Source organism: Pyrus communis, chromosome 16 (genome assembly GCF_041283825.1).
Source record: "Pyrus communis isolate YQ-2024b chromosome 16, ASM4128382v1, whole genome shotgun sequence".
Classification (NCBI taxonomy): domain Eukaryota; kingdom Viridiplantae; phylum Streptophyta; class Magnoliopsida; order Rosales; family Rosaceae; genus Pyrus; species Pyrus communis.
In genome coordinates this window covers 2,849,864-2,866,626 of record NC_142580.1, presented here as the reverse complement: position 1 = coordinate 2,866,626, position 16,763 = coordinate 2,849,864, and the positions used below count along the sequence as shown (strand labels likewise).

At 34.6% G+C, this 16,763-nt stretch overlaps 2 protein-coding genes across 2 annotated transcripts; both read left to right on the top strand.

The window, feature by feature from the left end:
* The first annotated feature begins 8,001 nt into the window (after positions 1–8,001).
* Positions 8,002–8,644, top strand: LOC137731296 (geranyl diphosphate phosphohydrolase-like). The gene is made up of 2 exons (XM_068470392.2): positions 8,002–8,170; positions 8,336–8,644. Exons 1-2 carry the CDS (start codon positions 8,026–8,028, stop codon positions 8,629–8,631), a joined length of 441 nt encoding a protein of 146 aa, XP_068326493.1. The 5' UTR covers positions 8,002–8,025; the 3' UTR covers positions 8,632–8,644.
* A 6,562-nt stretch (positions 8,645–15,206) lies between these two features.
* Positions 15,207–16,522, top strand: LOC137733034 (protein MIZU-KUSSEI 1). The gene has a single exon (XM_068472260.2). The coding sequence runs from the start codon at positions 15,450–15,452 to the stop codon at positions 16,245–16,247; it is 798 nt and encodes a 265-aa protein (XP_068328361.1). The 5' UTR covers positions 15,207–15,449; the 3' UTR covers positions 16,248–16,522.
* Positions 16,523–16,763: the final 241 nt, after the last annotated feature.

The window sequence follows — 16,763 nt, the reverse complement described above, 5'->3', positions numbered from 1 at the left end:
TTTTTTCAAAAGCACTTTTACAAAAAAGTTTACCAAACACTCTGCTGCTTTATTTCACAGCTATTTATTCTCACAGCACAGTAGAAAGTAGTTTTTTTTCAAAGCACAGTAATACCAAACCAGCCCTAATTAATATGAACGTAGCCCAACTTACTTACAAGCTCACGTAAGGTTCGTTAGACAATTTGTACTGTTGATATTGGTTTCTTGATTAAATGGTAATTAATAATTCTCGAAAGTATGTTTTTACTTAAAGAAAATTGGAATTGATTATGGGGCTTTGGAAAAATTCATTGATGATCAAGAAAAACTGGGATAAATTTTATAATTAGAATAGTGTATTTTCCAAATAATCCTCATTAACTTTAGGAAATGCTTTCATTTCCTCCATGAGGTGCATCACCTGGTTTAACACTCCAACGAAAAATTCGTCATGGAAGCTGTGTATCTTATCAATTCTCATTTAGATGTATTGGGCAGATTGATGATGTTGGTATCAAGTAATTCATGATGAGCTATCCATTCATTTGGTACATATAACTGATTAAACTATTTAGGGTTCAAATGAATTTTTGTAATTTTTTTTAATGATAATGAAGAAAATTAATTGGCTTACCGTTGATACACAAATCCTGATTATTTGGCGGTTTTACTTATCTTGTCAAGAGACTAAGGGATGTTTGAGTTTGGTAAGCAAACCCAACCCCCTCCCCAACTTGAAAAAGACACACACGTTTGGAAGTACAAGGGTGTGATGTGATATGTCATTGCCATGTAATTCAGACGTTGTGAGATGAGCAACTAGCCAATATTGAAATTTTCAGAACTCTCCAAAGATTTGAATATCGTAAAGGCTTCGATAAAGTTTGATTTGGATAAAATGTGGCCAAACTAAAGCTAATGCCACAATAATTTGACTTTATCTGGAACTCATACGATGAAAGCCATCATGCAACAATAATAGCTAATGTTATTAGCCTGGCCATGCATGCATCCTAATTCCTACGTATGTATGTTAAAAAATATATATCTTATAGTTATCGACAATGAACATAATGTGCAAAAAGAAGAAAAAAATGTGTTCAGAATTCATTTTTCAATAATTAATATAGAACATTACATATTTGTAACGTTAAACTTTGCACTTACATCTTTGTTTTTTTCTAGCTCAGATAGTAGCAAGTTTCCAACGAGGGCATAACTAGGTATTTTTTAAGAGTGGGCTAATATTTTTCCTTTCCTGCAAGGGTATATGTTTGTTCTCTTCTTTTCTTTTTGAGTAAATTGTAGCAATGATCCATTAACTTTAACTCAATTGGAGCAATAGTCCATCAACTAAAAATTCCTTATCATTGGTCCCTCAACTCATCAAAACGTGCAGCTATGATCACTCAACTAAAAATTCATTACCATTAGTCTCTTAACTTTAATCCAACTGGAGAAATTGTCCCTCAACTTTAACCCAATTGTAGCAATGGTCATTCCAACATAACTCATTTTAATAAAATTTTGACGAAGTTGATGAAAATGATCATAGCTACACGTTTTAATGAGTTAAGAGACCCCATTTGTAATAATGGTCCTTCCAACATAACTTATTTTGATAAAATTCTGACAAAGTTGATAAAAAGGACCATAGCTACACATTTTGATGAGTTAAGGGACCAATGGTAATGAATTTTTAGTTGAGAGACCATTGCTACAATTTACTCTTTCTTTTTAACAAGAAAGCTTCAATGTGTTAGCCATGGAGGAGGTTGACTAGCTTCCATTTTCGGAGAATTTTGAGTAGAGGGGTAGGCTAATTCCTGCAAAATGGTTAGGGCGTGTAGAACTTAGTATTAACTTCTTAATTTTCCAAACTTCTCCCCAGGCCTATGTACAGTCCGCCTTAGTCTGACTGTAGTTCCGCCTTTGGTTTCGACCTAAGTATTAATTAACTAAGATCTCTTCTCTCAGTCAATCATATCAACCCATTAAATCATATCAACATGATTTCGATATTCAAAAATGTAAACGGTCTTATACTTCTACCTAAAATGCAAAGGAGGATTATCTCAGTCTTAATTTGTGCCCTCCAGAATTGACCCCGATTGGCGCTGGTCCAGTCTTTTGGTTATAGGGGCTGCCCAACTCCAACATGCATGGAGATTTTATTTTATTTATTATTTTTTTTTTTATGCATGAAGACTTGAGGCGTTAACCATTAAATGTCTATTCATGTCCAAGTCCATAGCCCTCCAATTAGTATTTTTCATAAATATACATACGACTTTCTATATTTTTGTTTCATTGACTTAACCGACGTCGAAGATATATTGATAGTTTTACTAAATTTTTTTCTCATTTATATAAATGTAAATATTGTATTTTAATCTCATTTTACTCCAAGTTGAACTTAACTAATGTGAAGGCAAGGACGGAGCTAGGTAAGGGGCTACACTTGGCTCTAGCTTAGGAGAGTTTTATACTCTAATTCATTTGGATAATACTAGGGAGATCAAAATTTTAAACGAAATTTGCAAATCAAATGATATGTCACCAATAAAAAATAAGCACATTAATCAACACTTAATTAATAATCCAATCATCAACATCCACATTATTTGATTTACAAATTTTGATTTAAAAATTTGATATCTCTAACATTTTCCAATTCATTTTATCTCACATAACTTTTCAATTTTTTGACAAATTAATTCAGTTTAGCCACCGCTAGTGTTCACATTGAAAAGCTCAATGCCATTAATAATACAACAAACTCCCTTGATCCGTTTGAGTCCAATGTTATATTTTTCGGTCTTTACCATCATAAGTTGGTCCAATACCGTTATATTTTTTTCCTTTTTGTACAACAATATTATCTTGTTTGGTCATTGGAGTCTTCTCATGGACGGATAACTTATGCAGTATAAATAAATAAAAATATTAGCCCACATTACCAAAAAAAGAAAATTCTGGCTTCATTTTATGTAAAAGATGTGTTGACAACTTTATTAAAGTTTCTCTCATATATACACGCAAATATTTTTTTTAAATAAAAATACTTGCATGTATACAACTCTATTAAAATTTCTCTCATATATACAAGAAAATATCTCAATCGAATAGATATTATTGTAGTCCTTCTGCTATCAATGATTCAATATCACTATACTCTTGCTCAATATTGTTTGGATTGGCATTATTGTTGCATGATTGGTTTGCACAGTATGAACTCAGGAAAAAAGTCAAAACTCTTGCTCAATAAACTTCCGTTAAACCACATCCTTATGTCATGTGTTTCTATTTAACTTGAACTAAACCTTCTCAAATCCTTCATGTGGAAACTATTCACCCCTTCTAAGTTAAACTATTTAAAATATTAATAATTTATACGCATTAGTAGTTAGAATGTTAGTATCCAATTCGAAACAAATCAATAGAAAATAGGTGAAGAGGTATAAGAATTTCACGAAGCACGTATGCAAGCCTTACAGCATGGATCTACTTAATTACATAACATTGCCATTTTAGCTTAGATACTGTCTCAGTTTCTCTGCAAAGATGAAATCCACTCAAAGAGTTGAGAGTACAAATAATGTTTTCCATCAAATGTGTACAAAGACAACAAGTATTATTATTGAGTTTGTGCATCACTATGAGAAAAAGCTAGAAGACATGGGTTTGACAAAGTTGTAAGAAGATTTTCGCTGCAAACAAGGTATGCCTCGTCTCAAAGTAATTAGTGAAATTTTATGTCATGTAGTTGAGGTGTACACCAATAAACTATTCAAGTTCTTTGAAATTGAGTATATGAGTTGTTTGATAGTAAGGTTAAGAGAAGTTAGTAATGAAGGAGTTACTATCTATGAAGCAACCGAAGAAAGTCATAAAAGAGTGAACACAATTGAGTTTATCTCTCATACCTCCATGGTTTCCTGCTCATGTAAAATGATTATAAGAATTTTAAATATAAAAGAATGAGAAAAGATTATATTTAAGACTTGCCACGTGGCGAGTTTTGAGTGGATTGTAGTGTCACTCAACGAAATCCAATGGAAAGCCAAGCCCCACACAAGTTTTTCTCCAATTCATTACTGATTTTTGCTTTACCACATTGTATATAACACTTCTCCACATGTGAATTGACTAAATATGAATGCTAAGCAATATCTAGGGTCACTATTTTCTTTGTCCCTATTTAATCTTAATTACATGGTCTTATTTAATATCATGATATCTGAGTTGATAGCTGGGTAGAAAACGAGATCCGACAGAAAATCTAAGAAACTATATTTAAGACTGCCAGATTAGTAATAATTTATAAATTAGATTTCACTCAAATAACAAATTAAATGGTGATATGGAGGCATGGTGTTATAAATTAAACTGTATACCACACCGGGCTCCTCGTTTACGTTTAAAAGACTAAGGGTTAGTTTGGAAGTATATTTAAAATGAGTAAAAGTATTTTTAGTGGAAATGTTTTTAAAACCAAATGTAAGCACTTTGATGATTCTCTAAAGTGCTTTCAAGTATTTTAAAAATACTTTCAAACTCAAAAATTATTTGCCATGACAATATTGTTGTTGCATTATTGACTTGCATAGTATGAACTCAGGAAAAAGGTCAAAACTGTTGCTCAATAGACTTTTGTTAAACCACATCCATATTTCATTATGTCATGGTCCAAGCTATGACGACGTGTTTGCATTATCATATACAATATTGATATACATGGAACATGTATCACAACAGGGGCAAACTGAAACACCATGTGATAGTGTGTCAAACATGTATTAGAAGTTAATGGTAGATCCTAACCATTAACTTCTAATACATGTATGACACACTATCACGTGGTGTTTCAGTTTACTCGTGTTGTAATACATGTTTTATGTATCAATATTGTATCTGATAATGCAAACTCGTCGTTAAAGCTTGGACCATATCCATAGAAAGGAACAACACATCAGATAAATAGGGAAACTTCATCTTGTTTTCGTTACCAATTTTAGTTTTCAGTTTTCTTAAAAAACTGTGTTACATTTCTTTTCTTTTTTTTTTTCTTTTTTTTTTTTTTTTTTGTAAATTTGATACAAGTAATTGATGATAAAGTTGAACTATCCAGCCCGCCAAGAGGAAATTCAAACATTTCATCTTCCAAACAGTTTCCGCAAGAATCTCTTGACTCCTTCAAAGATGCCGTTTAACCCTAGCTTTTCTATTGTCTGAATTTTGTAAGTTTGTATTGATGTATTTATCACTTGTATTATCAATTTGTTATACAAGAGTTTGTTCTACATCAAAACTCTTCTTTGAATATACGGAAGGAAACTTCACCGAGCAATATGATACTCCATTTTCTATCGAGCAACATCATACTCAATCTTCATTTTCTATCTATTGAACTAGTATTGTTGAGAGTATATCCAACATTGAAATTGGAAACCTTGCATAAGTGCTTCATGAAATTCTTGTACCTCTCCACCGATTTTCAATTGATTTGTTTCGAATTGGATACTTACATTCTAACCATTAATGTGTATATTTTATTAAAATTTTAACTAGTACAGGAAGGGTTCGAGAGTTTAATTCAATTTAAATAGAAACAGGTGACATATGGATGCGATTTAACAAAAGTTTATTGAGCAACAGTTCGACTTTTTTCCTGTGTTCATACTATGCAAGCCACTAATGCAACAACAGTGCCATTGCGTGCTGATATTGATAACAGAAGAACTACAATAATATCTTAGTCTAGAGGTGGAGGTGAGTATATATGTAGTTTAATTTATAACACTATGCCTCCATATATCACCACTTAATTTGTTATTTGAATGAAATCTAATTTCTAAATTAATGCTAATATGACAGTTTCTATTGTTGATATTTGTTCCTTAGCTACTCAAAGATGAGTAAGAACTCCTACTTAAAATTTCTCAAAATTGTTCGTTGTCAATTTATAGAACTTCGTGTTTATAATCAGAACCGTTCATATTATAAATCACCCTATAAAGATCGTATTTGCAAAAAATCAATGAAAAATAAAGTCATTTAGTCATCAAACTATTTAAAAACAAATTAACGGTATTGGTAAAAACATTACGAATAGTCTATATATTTGCTACAATAGATTGACTAAACAACCTTAGTTTTAATTTATTTTTTGCAAAGATGATCTTTACAGTATGATTTATAGTATGAACGGTTCTAATCATAAGCACAAAGCTCTGTGATTAAAACACTAAAAATTTCAAGTAAGAGTTTCTACTCATCTTTGAGTAGCTAAATTTTGTTCTTAAGAAAATGAACTGGCTTATAGTTGATATACAATTCCTGACTATTTGGTGGTTACTGTTCATGTCAGACTGAGGGAAGTTTGAGTTTGGTGAGTAAACCCAACCCCTCCCCAACTTGAAAAATACGCACACGTTTGGAAGTACAACTGTACAAGGGTGTGATATGTCATTGCCATGTAATTCGGAAGTCATGAGATGAGCAACTAGCATATATTGACATTTCTAGCACTTTGCAAAGATTTGAATGTCGTAAAGGCTTCGAGAAAGTTGGAGTTGGAAAAAATGTGGTCAAACCAAAGTTAATGCCACAATAATTTTGACTTTATCTGGAACTCATACGACGAAAGCCATCATGCAACAATAATAGCTAATGTTATTAGCCTGGGCATGCATCCAACGGATATATGTATAAGAGCCGATAGCTACAACATCAATTTATAATTATCAATATTATAAAATATTGTATCAAAAATATGAAGTAACAGAGAATTTATGAAGAATCTCATTTTTAAAAGAGTCCGCACTTCTCAAACTCTTCTCATGACCTAGGGTCCTTCTGAGTAGATAACTACAACATCCATTTATAATTATCAACATTATAAAACGTTGTATAAAAAACAGGAAGTGGCAGAGAATTTATGAAGAGTCTTATTTTTAAAAGAGTCCACACTTCTCAAACTTTTCTCCTGACCTAGGGTCCGTCTGAGTCAATAACTACAACATCCATTTATAATTATCAACATTATAAAACATTGTATAAAAAATATGAAGTAACAGAGAGTTTATCAAGAGTCTTATTTTTAAAAGAGTCCGCACTTCTCAAACTTTTCTCCCAACCTAGGGTCCGTCTTAGTCTGATTGTAGTTCCGTCATTGATCTCCAGCCCATAAGAGTTTTATACTCTAATTCATTTTATCTCATATAACTTTTAGTTTTTTGACAAATTAATTCAGTTTAGCCGTTGCTAGCTCATCCGTGTTGACATTGAAATGTTCAAGCCACTAATCACGCAACAAAATTCCTTGATCCATATGAGTCCAATGTTATAAATATATAATATATTTTACCATCACAATTTGGTCCAATACTGTTAATTTTTCCTTTTGTAGAACAATATTGTCTTGTTTGGTCATTCATTGCAGTCTTCTAATGGAAGTTAACTTATGCAGTAAAAACAAATAAAAATGTTAGCCCACCTGACTAAAAATTCTTGACTCCGCTCTTGTGTAAAAGATATGTTGACAGCTTTATTAAAGTTCCTCTCATTTATCTATATATATATATATATATATATGTCAAAGTTCCTCTCATATATACACGCAAGTATTTTTTGGGATAATTACAGTGCAGTAAGATTGGAGTACCTATCTACGTCTTACGTCATTTACAACATAGATCTACGTAAATAACATTGCTATTTTAGTTCACACGTGAGAAATAAGGACATTTTAAAGGATTATTGTCGAGATAGAAAGTAATAATACAAATGATAATGGTCAAAAACTCAAAGGTAAATGTAACGGTAACGGTCAAGTCAAAAGTCATTGTCGAGATAGAAAATAATAATACAAATGATAATCGCCTGGTGTTTTGAACAAAAAAGTCCATTTTCAAAGTTCAACTTGTTAATTGGCCGGAGAGAGTGGTTGAACATGAGCACTCCGTCTATCTATATATAAGGGTTGGCAGTGAGGCTACATCCACCACAAACTATAACACAAATTAAGTTTGAGATCAAAACATGGTTAACGGAACAATACAGGGAGCGGTGCCGAAAGTGGCAGTGGTGGTGTGTTTGTTGAAAGGGAAGACGGTGATGTTGGGGCGCCGCCGTTCCTCTCTTGGCGACTCCACCTTTTCCTTCCCTGGTGGCCACCTCGAATTCGGTAAATACGTGTTGGATAGGGTTTTATTTTCTTTATCTTAGTTTATCCGTAAATATTTAAGTTACTTAGGCACACAAAATCAAATATCAAATTACAAACGAACCCTCTAATGGATGTACACCCAAACTGACAAGTCCAATTATTTGTATTTTTGTGTTTGCGTAGGAGAGAGCTTTGGGGAGTGTGCTGCAAGAGAAGTGAAGGAAGAAACTGGGCTGGACATCGAGAAGATAGAGGTGCTGAAGGTCACAAACAACATATTCGAAGACAAAGGCAAGCCGTACCACTACGTAGGGATTTATGTGCGAGCAATGTTGGCAAGTCCCGATCAAGAGCCCGAGAATGTGGAGCCAGACATGTGCGATGGTTGGGATTGGTATGAGTGGGATAATCTACCCAAACCACTCTTTCGCCCTTTGCAGAATGCTGTAGATTCCGGATTTAATCCTTTTGATGCATGAGCACTGGTCGTTCTGCATGCATGCATGCATTATAAGTACTTTGTCCCCAAAATTTATACCATTAATTTGATTACCTCAATAAAAATGCTTTCTCATGTTTGAGAATTGAGAATGCTGCAGGTTCTAATTAACTTGCATGTGGTGTTGATATTCGTTTCTCTTAAAATAGTATGGTAAATGATAAAATAATTAGCAAAATTTGGAAATAGATCACACACACATGTATGTGTGTGTGTGTGTATATATATTAATGAATTGGGACCCTAGGTAGTTAACCAAGTCCTTCTATTCTCCAAAGTACTTACATTTTACAGAGAATTTGATTTAGATAAAAAAATATGTGGTTGACCAAACGTAATATTTGCGGCTGTGCCGACGTGTTTAGCCAGGTTTGACTTCTTCCATAAAGTACGAACATGCATGGCAATCATAAGCAAATGGAAAAACAAGTACCGTTGGTATCAGGACCTCATGTTGACGTAGGATGGAAATTTGTCAACTGCAAACAAATATATGGTAAGTTGAAATGGTAATGTTAGAGAGATTATGTTTTTGTACCAATTTTATTACTATATGATTTTTTTTCTTTTTAAATGCTTGTAAGATTTTAAATTACTTTGACTTATCGAGGTGAATTTAAACTTGAGTGCAAAAAAATTATACTCTAGCCAAATAATGATTAGATAGACTAATACCGTAACTACACAATGATTTAATAAGTAATGTGTAAGGCATTTTTTAAAATTTTAAAAAAAAAAAAAAAAAACCCACGCACACACAATTTTGGTCTTATTTAAAAATAAGGGTAAATTACACAGAACTACCTCAACTATTAGGTCATTAACAGTTTTATACCTCGTCTTTAAAAAGTTTCAATGTCATACCGTATCTTCGAATTTGTTGCAATGTCATACTTTTCGTCAGTTGTCTGTCAATTCCTCTGTTAAATGATGACGTGACTTATGACGTAGCACACTTTCTATTAAAAAAACTAATAAAATATTATTAAAAACTACAAAAAAATCATGTAATATTTTTAAATATTAAAATAATAATTAATTAAATAAAAGTTATTTATTTAAAAAAAAAACCCCAAGTTCGTCTTTGCCCCCGCCCCCACCCCCTTCAACCCAGAAAGAAAGAAGGGAAAAAAAAAAAAACCCATCCTCATCTTCCCCAACCCTCCTTTCCTTGCAACCCACCCCTTTCTTCCTCCTCCCGTCTTCCCCTTCCCTCCTCCTCCGTACCCACTACCTGCAACCCAGAAAAATTAAAAAAAAAAAACCATCTTTATCTTCCCCGACCCCACTTTTCCATGCAACCCAAATCCCGTTTTCCGCCGATTCCGCGGGTGGAGAAATTGGGCACGGAGAAAATGGGGGGAATGGGTGTGGATTTAAGGGGTGGGGTGTGTAGAGGAGGGTGCAAGGGTGGGTGCAGAGGAGGAGGGACATGGAAGATGAGAGGGGGAAGAAAGGGGTGGGTTGGGGAAGATGAAGATGATTTTTTTTTGTCTTTTTTTTTTGCTCTTCATTCTTTCTGGGTTGCAGGGGTGGGGGGAAGACGAACTTGGGGTTTTTTGTTTTTTGTTTTTTTTATATAAATAACTTTTCTTTAATTAATTATTATTTTAATATTTAAAAAATATTAAATGATTTTTTTATTTTAGTTTTTAATAATATTTTATTAGTTTTTTAATAGAAAGTGTGACACGTCACAAGCCACGTCAGCATTTAACAGATGAATTGATAGACAACTGACGAAATGTATGACATTGCAACAATTTTGAAAATACGGTATGATATTGAAACTTTTTAAAGACGAGGTATGAAATTGTTAATGATCAATAGTTAAGGTAATTCTGTGTAATTTACCCTAAAAAAAAAAAAATCAAACCACACTCCTCTTTTGCTTGCTGTTGTATTTCCATTTCTTTTTCGGTCGTGTCCGTGTTATTTCCTTTTTCATATATATCCCTGGGTCGTATCCTACTCAAGTCTTTGTTTGTTTGGGCCTTAGGCCTTTTGTAGCCCAAAGCACCAGCCCCATATCCTACCCTAATTTAGAGGAGTCCTCGTAGTACAAGTAAAACCTCTTTCCTTTCCTAGCGAAGTTCAAATCCGAAACCAAGTTGGATTTAGGTCTAACCCCTACAGTAGTAAATTTTTCTTGTAAATTTTTTCTTTCTCTTGTAAATTTTTCTTTCCCCACCGACTGTGATATGGAGGTTGGTGAGCCAGTGCTTCCAAGCTACATCGTATGCAATCACGTACTCCCCAGGCTACCAATTAAGTCACCGATGATCCGCTTTAAGTGCGTATGCAAGTCTTGGTTTTCCCACATCCGAAACCCTTCCTTTGCGACCACTCACTGGAACTTTCACTACGACAACAAAAGAAAACACTACCAACCTCTTCTTCTATAAATGTAGGCCGCTGGCGCGGAAGTACTTCTCCTAAAAGATAGATGAAACAAAGCATGAATCCAGTACCTGTCACCCCACTTGCAGACATTATTCCATATGCTGGATATGTTGGAAAATTAGTTATTATTTTATTATTGTTTATGATTTTCTTGTGGCCAAAGGATATTAGACTTTCTTACCCGTTAAGGATTAGAGTTTTACTTTAGTTTTCACTATATATAGTAGTGCTTGTATTAGTTAATTTCAATAAGTCAGTCAAGATATATCTCTTCGGTTCATGTAGCCTTCTTCGCAATTCCATTTAATAAAGTTTTATATTCAGTTAGTTCGTTTGTTTGTTGCGTACTCTGATATTCAACTAGATACTCTTTCTTTGACGTGAGTATCCACGGCTTGTTCTGCTCTTCTTCTAAGGATGCTGTTATATTTAATCTAAGCACTAGAGAGTGTACTTCCAGTACTGCAACAAGCGTGTACAAGGTTATCGAAGTTGTGTATCATTCCAAGCTCGAAGATAGGTTAATATTAAGTATTTTCACATTGGGCAGGAATCCATCATGCAGGGCAGCCCATTGCACGTTAACCTTGACATTCTAGATATTGCCCGTTTGAGAAAAGTGTGTAGTGCCTCCACGGTGCCATGCATAAGAAGAAAAACATTATAGTGGCGTTTGGTGTTGAAGATGAGAAATTCAGAGTGATCCCCTTGCCAGATCGTTGCATTGGATCTCCTAAATTCCTAATTGCTTTACCGCTAAGGGCGTAGGTGATGTGGGAGGATGTGACGTGTGGCGGTGTACGGAAATAAGCCGTTTGAACAGGAGAGGTTTAGACATGAGAGGTCATTTGAGTTGTGGATTTTGAAGGACTACGACAACCGTGTGTGGGTTAAGGACACTATTCCCTTAGTTATACACTGCGCTGATGATTATGAATGGCACGTTCATGATAAAACCACCTTTGTACTCTACCAGGTATGACTTCTGTTGGATAACATATCAACGGATATTTCGATTTCTTATTTTTCCTCAAACCCTCCCATATATATGCTTCACAAAAAAAACCAGATAGAAGATCATTTGAAGATGTCTCATGTGCTTCTCCAACAAAATTACTTAAAATGACTTTATAAATAAGCACATAATAGTTGCTTCTTCTCGTAAGTGATTTTGATCATCCTATTATCAGTTTTAAACAATACCTTGGTCTTATATTGTGGATTATGATGAAGTTTGTTTTTGTTTGGTTAACAATATTGCATTTCGAGTTCTTCTTGTGTTACCTTTCTCAATGTAACAGAATGTTTTACTTTTAAGTACAGATTGTTTGGACATCCATATATTGTACTATTAAACATATAATTTTTCATAGATTATGCTAATAGCATGATGCCTTTTTTATTTTTTGGGTCAAGTAATAGATTTGTTAGATTATATGTTAAATTAGGAAGCCAACAAGATTCGAATACACGGCGTGATGTAAGGGAATACTCTTATCCACCACTGTAATAGAGAGACACTTGCATAGTATGATGACGAGCTAACAAAAATATTAACTATGTAAGCAGTGGTTATATCTAAAATACTAAATCTGTTATTGTTTAACTTCAAGTTGTTGGTGCGGATCATTGTTAGGTTATCCGTGACAATATTTGGTCGGTCAATTTATAAAATTTCTGTGGATTGGTGGCCTTTAGGATGCTGCCCCAGAGTTCAACCAGTTCTGACCTAAATAATAGACAGTCCAACTTCACATGTTCATGGTGTGTGACAAAATTCTAAGTTGGCCTCTTACCTAGGGATCTTCCAAATTAAAACTATTCAACCAAATTAGGTAGTTGTTAATGATGGTAATAAGTAGCCAATCTAGCATATTGTTTGGCAGAAAGAAGTTTATTGGCTCAATGTGATTAGCCATCATGATTGGATAATTAGGCCTAGTGCTCTAGTGTGAAATAGTATATACTCAAATGTGGACTTCTGTCAAGTTATAGAGAAGGGTATGCTAAGGGGAGGAGGATGGGTATGCTAAGGGGAGGAGGATTCTTTACCCTTCTAATTTCTCTATTCTTTTATATCTTCCTATTTGAACGGTCACGGTTAAGCCACATCAACATTTTATATTGATTTTTTTTGTAGAGATAATAAGACAAAAAGTAATGTGTGAGAGGAGGGGATGGAAGGGAATGTGAATAGAAGGGTAGAGAATCTCCTCCATGCTAAGGGGCTCTCTGAAAGTGAAACTCTTTATAGATTCTTTGTCAACTCATAATTTAACGTCAATTTTCATGCTAATGGTGTAAAACTTTGTATCAAAAATATGAGATGATAAAGAATCCATAAAGATTTCACTTTTAAGAGAATCCTCTTGACATTTCTAAGTTTTAACAAACCCTATAAGATGATGCATAAGAGAGTCCCCCTTATGCATGAGCAATAATGCTTAATGCTTAAAAGAATAATGCTCCTTCAAATTTGAGGATTAACGGAAGGTGAAAGATAATCCAAAATTTGAAGATGGCAAAAAACTAGCAGCTTTTGAATCTAATAAAACTACTGCTTTTGCACAATATTTGCAACTATCAGACCAATCATTTAATTGAACAAGGGATAAACGAAAGGTTAATGTTAAAGAGATCAAATTTGTAAATAAATGATGTGCTATCAATAGAAAATAAGTATGTGAATCAACACTTAAGTAATAATTCAATCATTAATAACCATATCATTTACTTTACAAAAATTGATTTAAAGTTTTAGTCTCCCTTGCAGTATCCTAAACTAAAACAAATTCAGATGCAAACCATAAAAATAAAGGAAAATGGTAGATAACAAATTGGAACAGAGGTCTGCCCTCCCATTTTTATACTCTCTCTCATGCCCTTCTATTTGTGTGGTCACGGTTAAACCACGTTAATATTTTATATTCTTATTACTTTTGTTTTATAATTTATATAAAAAATTAATATAAAATGTTGATGTGAATTAACCGTGACCACACATAATAGAATAGTATGAAAAAAGTATAGAAATGAGAAGCCAAACAATCCACCACCGATTGGAACACTAAAGATTACGGTGGCTAAGGGTGGCTCCTGGGTCCATGTGCAGCTGTGCTGTTGCATTGTTGCTTGTTGTAGGGACGTGAAAGGACTAAAAGGCATGTGGCTTTAATTTATTTACCGTTTCCAATGAGAGTCAGTCAAGCCTCCCTTTCCATGTCTACCCATGCCACGCACGTACATTCACACACCCCTTATTTCATGGGAACAACTTTTGCTGCATAACCTGTTGGATGAATTTCGATTTAACAGAAACGATATGGAACTTTCTAAAAGTGAAATATTTTATAAACTCGTTTTATAAAGTAACAGATAATCTATAGAGAGTTTTCATAGTTGTCTTCGCATTTCTCTCTATTTATTTGTTATACGAATTTTGAAACTTAATTTCATCTAACAATAATTAATAAGGTGATGAGTAAAAATGCACTTGATTTTATGCACAATGTAGGCGTTGTAGAGCATTTGCAGTTTAAAACGTGTGTAGAAACCTTTTTATTTTTTAATATAACAATATACTTTATATATCTAAGTGCTAAATTAAGATCTGCATGTGACAAGTAATGATAATATTTCATAAGAATTGTGCAAATTTGATTGTCAAATAGGTTTAAGACAGCTTAAGCTTGATTCTTGTGACACTAATTTATAAGAATCAAACTCACAAAATTCATAAATCACACTTAAAAACTGAAAATTTTCACATAAAACTCAAATTTTACATTATATTCTCTTAATTTGATATCAAACTTTAAATTTCCAACCCACTCAAACACGAATTAGCACAAGGCTTTGTCTCCTCCGCTTCCCCCATCAAATTAAATAAAAAGAAAACTAATGAAAATGGTTTGAAAATGTTGAGTTTTAAATGATAAAGACAAAATAAATGGTAAAATGAATAGTATTAGGATTGACTTTTTAGTGTAAAAATATGATTTTTCGTTAAAATGAATAGTACCGTGAGTTTTTCGTTAAAACACTCTTAAATCAATCATCTTTTCATCAATTGTCTATTTCCATCCCTCTCCAAATTCACTTTTCACCAGTTCTTCTCTCTCTCTCTCTCTCTCTCTCTCTCTCTCTCTCATATTTCCTTCCAGTTGTAGTAGGTAGGGGCTGCTCACCTTCTTTTTGTCAGGATTTTCTAAAGTTAGCCGAAGATTATGACAAAAGGTGTTAAGAGCAAACAATAAAAACACACACAACACAATCAAAATCTTCCATCTTTTTTACTCTCCTCTTCTCTCCCATCACTCCCTCTGAGTTCTGAGTCAAACCAACCCAATTTATCAGTGTTCCCCTGTTTCTCTACTCTCTTCCAAAACTTCCCAGATGAGGACAATCATGGCAACAAAGACTCCTCACGACTCATCTTTCTCTTTCTCCAGGAGGTACTTCCACTGGAAAAAGAAATCCGAGGACGAGGAGGAAGACGACCAGGGAATACTAAACTTCAGCTACTCACATTTCTCCGAGGAATCATCGGAGAAAGATGATCACGAGGAGCTCAGAATCCCAGTCATCCCGGCAGAAATTGCAGTAATCCCACCAAAGAAACACTCTTTGATGTCTGTCTCTAAGCTCCGCTCAGCTCTCACGGTGTTTGGGAAGAGCCACCGCTCTCACCACCCCGTCCTCGGCCGCAGAGTGATGGGCACTCTGTTCGGCTACCGCCGCGGACATGTTCATTTGGCATTTCAAGACGAACCCAAGTCGCCGCCAGCCTTCCTGATCGAGCTGGCGACGCCGACGAGCGTTCTGGTGCGAGAAATGGCATCTGGGTTGGTGCGGGTGGCGCTGGAGACGGAGAAGAAAGCGGAGAAGAAGGGTTTGAAGTTGCTGGAGGAGCCGCTGTGGAGGACTTACTGCAACGGGAAGAAATGCGGCTTTGCTATGAAGCGGGAGTGCGGCGGTGAGGAGTGGAAGGTGCTGAAAGCTCTGGAGGCAATTTCAATGGGGGCGGGAGTTCTGCCGGCGAGTGACGACGGCGTTGGGGCGGAGGGGGAGCTCATGTACATGAGAGCAAAGTTTGAGAGGGTTGCGGGGTCCAAGGACTCTGAGGCATTTTACATGATGAACCCTGATGGCTCTGGATGTCCTGAGCTTAGCATTTATTTGCTCAGAGTTTAGCTTAATTAATTAGGCTTGATTAATCCATATTCTGCTTAATTATGTGATTGAGTCATGAAAATTTGGAGGTTGGGTGGGTGGTTTTTCTCCATGTATCTCTCTTTTTTGTTCAAATTTTGGAGCTAATTAAGAATGTGGGATTTTATGCTTCAAAATTTTAGGTAGTGTGGGTTTTTGTGTATAGGTGTTTTTTCCTCGTATTTCAACTGGGATGTTGGAAAACGAGATGCTTTATTACTTATGAGAAAGAAGCTTGTGGTCGTTCAAGTTTGAAACTTTTTGTTCTCCAAAATCCAAAACCTAATCTTTGAGAATTTCTTCTAGACAAAATTCATCTAAATTACGAGGCGAAACTTGAATTCAGGTCGAGTTGAAAGCATACTAGCCTATTTGATTAAGTTCGGACACGCTATAATTTGAGTGTTAAAATTTTTTGACAATTGGATCATGTTAATGTTGGAAATCCCATTGCAAATTTGCAGGTTAATTACCACTGTGTAGTCTATTTGTTACGTG

Bases quoted from the DNA above. Each gene is read 5' to 3' on its own strand.
- LOC137733034 (XM_068472260.2), top strand. From the start codon at position 15,450: ATGAGGACAATCATGGCAACAAAGACTCCTCACGACTCATCTTTCTCT.
- LOC137731296 (XM_068470392.2), top strand. From the start codon at position 8,026: ATGGTTAACGGAACAATACAGGGAGCGGTGCCGAAAGTGGCAGTGGTG. The intron at 8,171-8,335 runs GTAAATACGTGT...GTGTTTGCGTAG, and splicing joins TGGTGGCCACCTCGAATTCG to GAGAGAGCTTTGGGGAGTGT.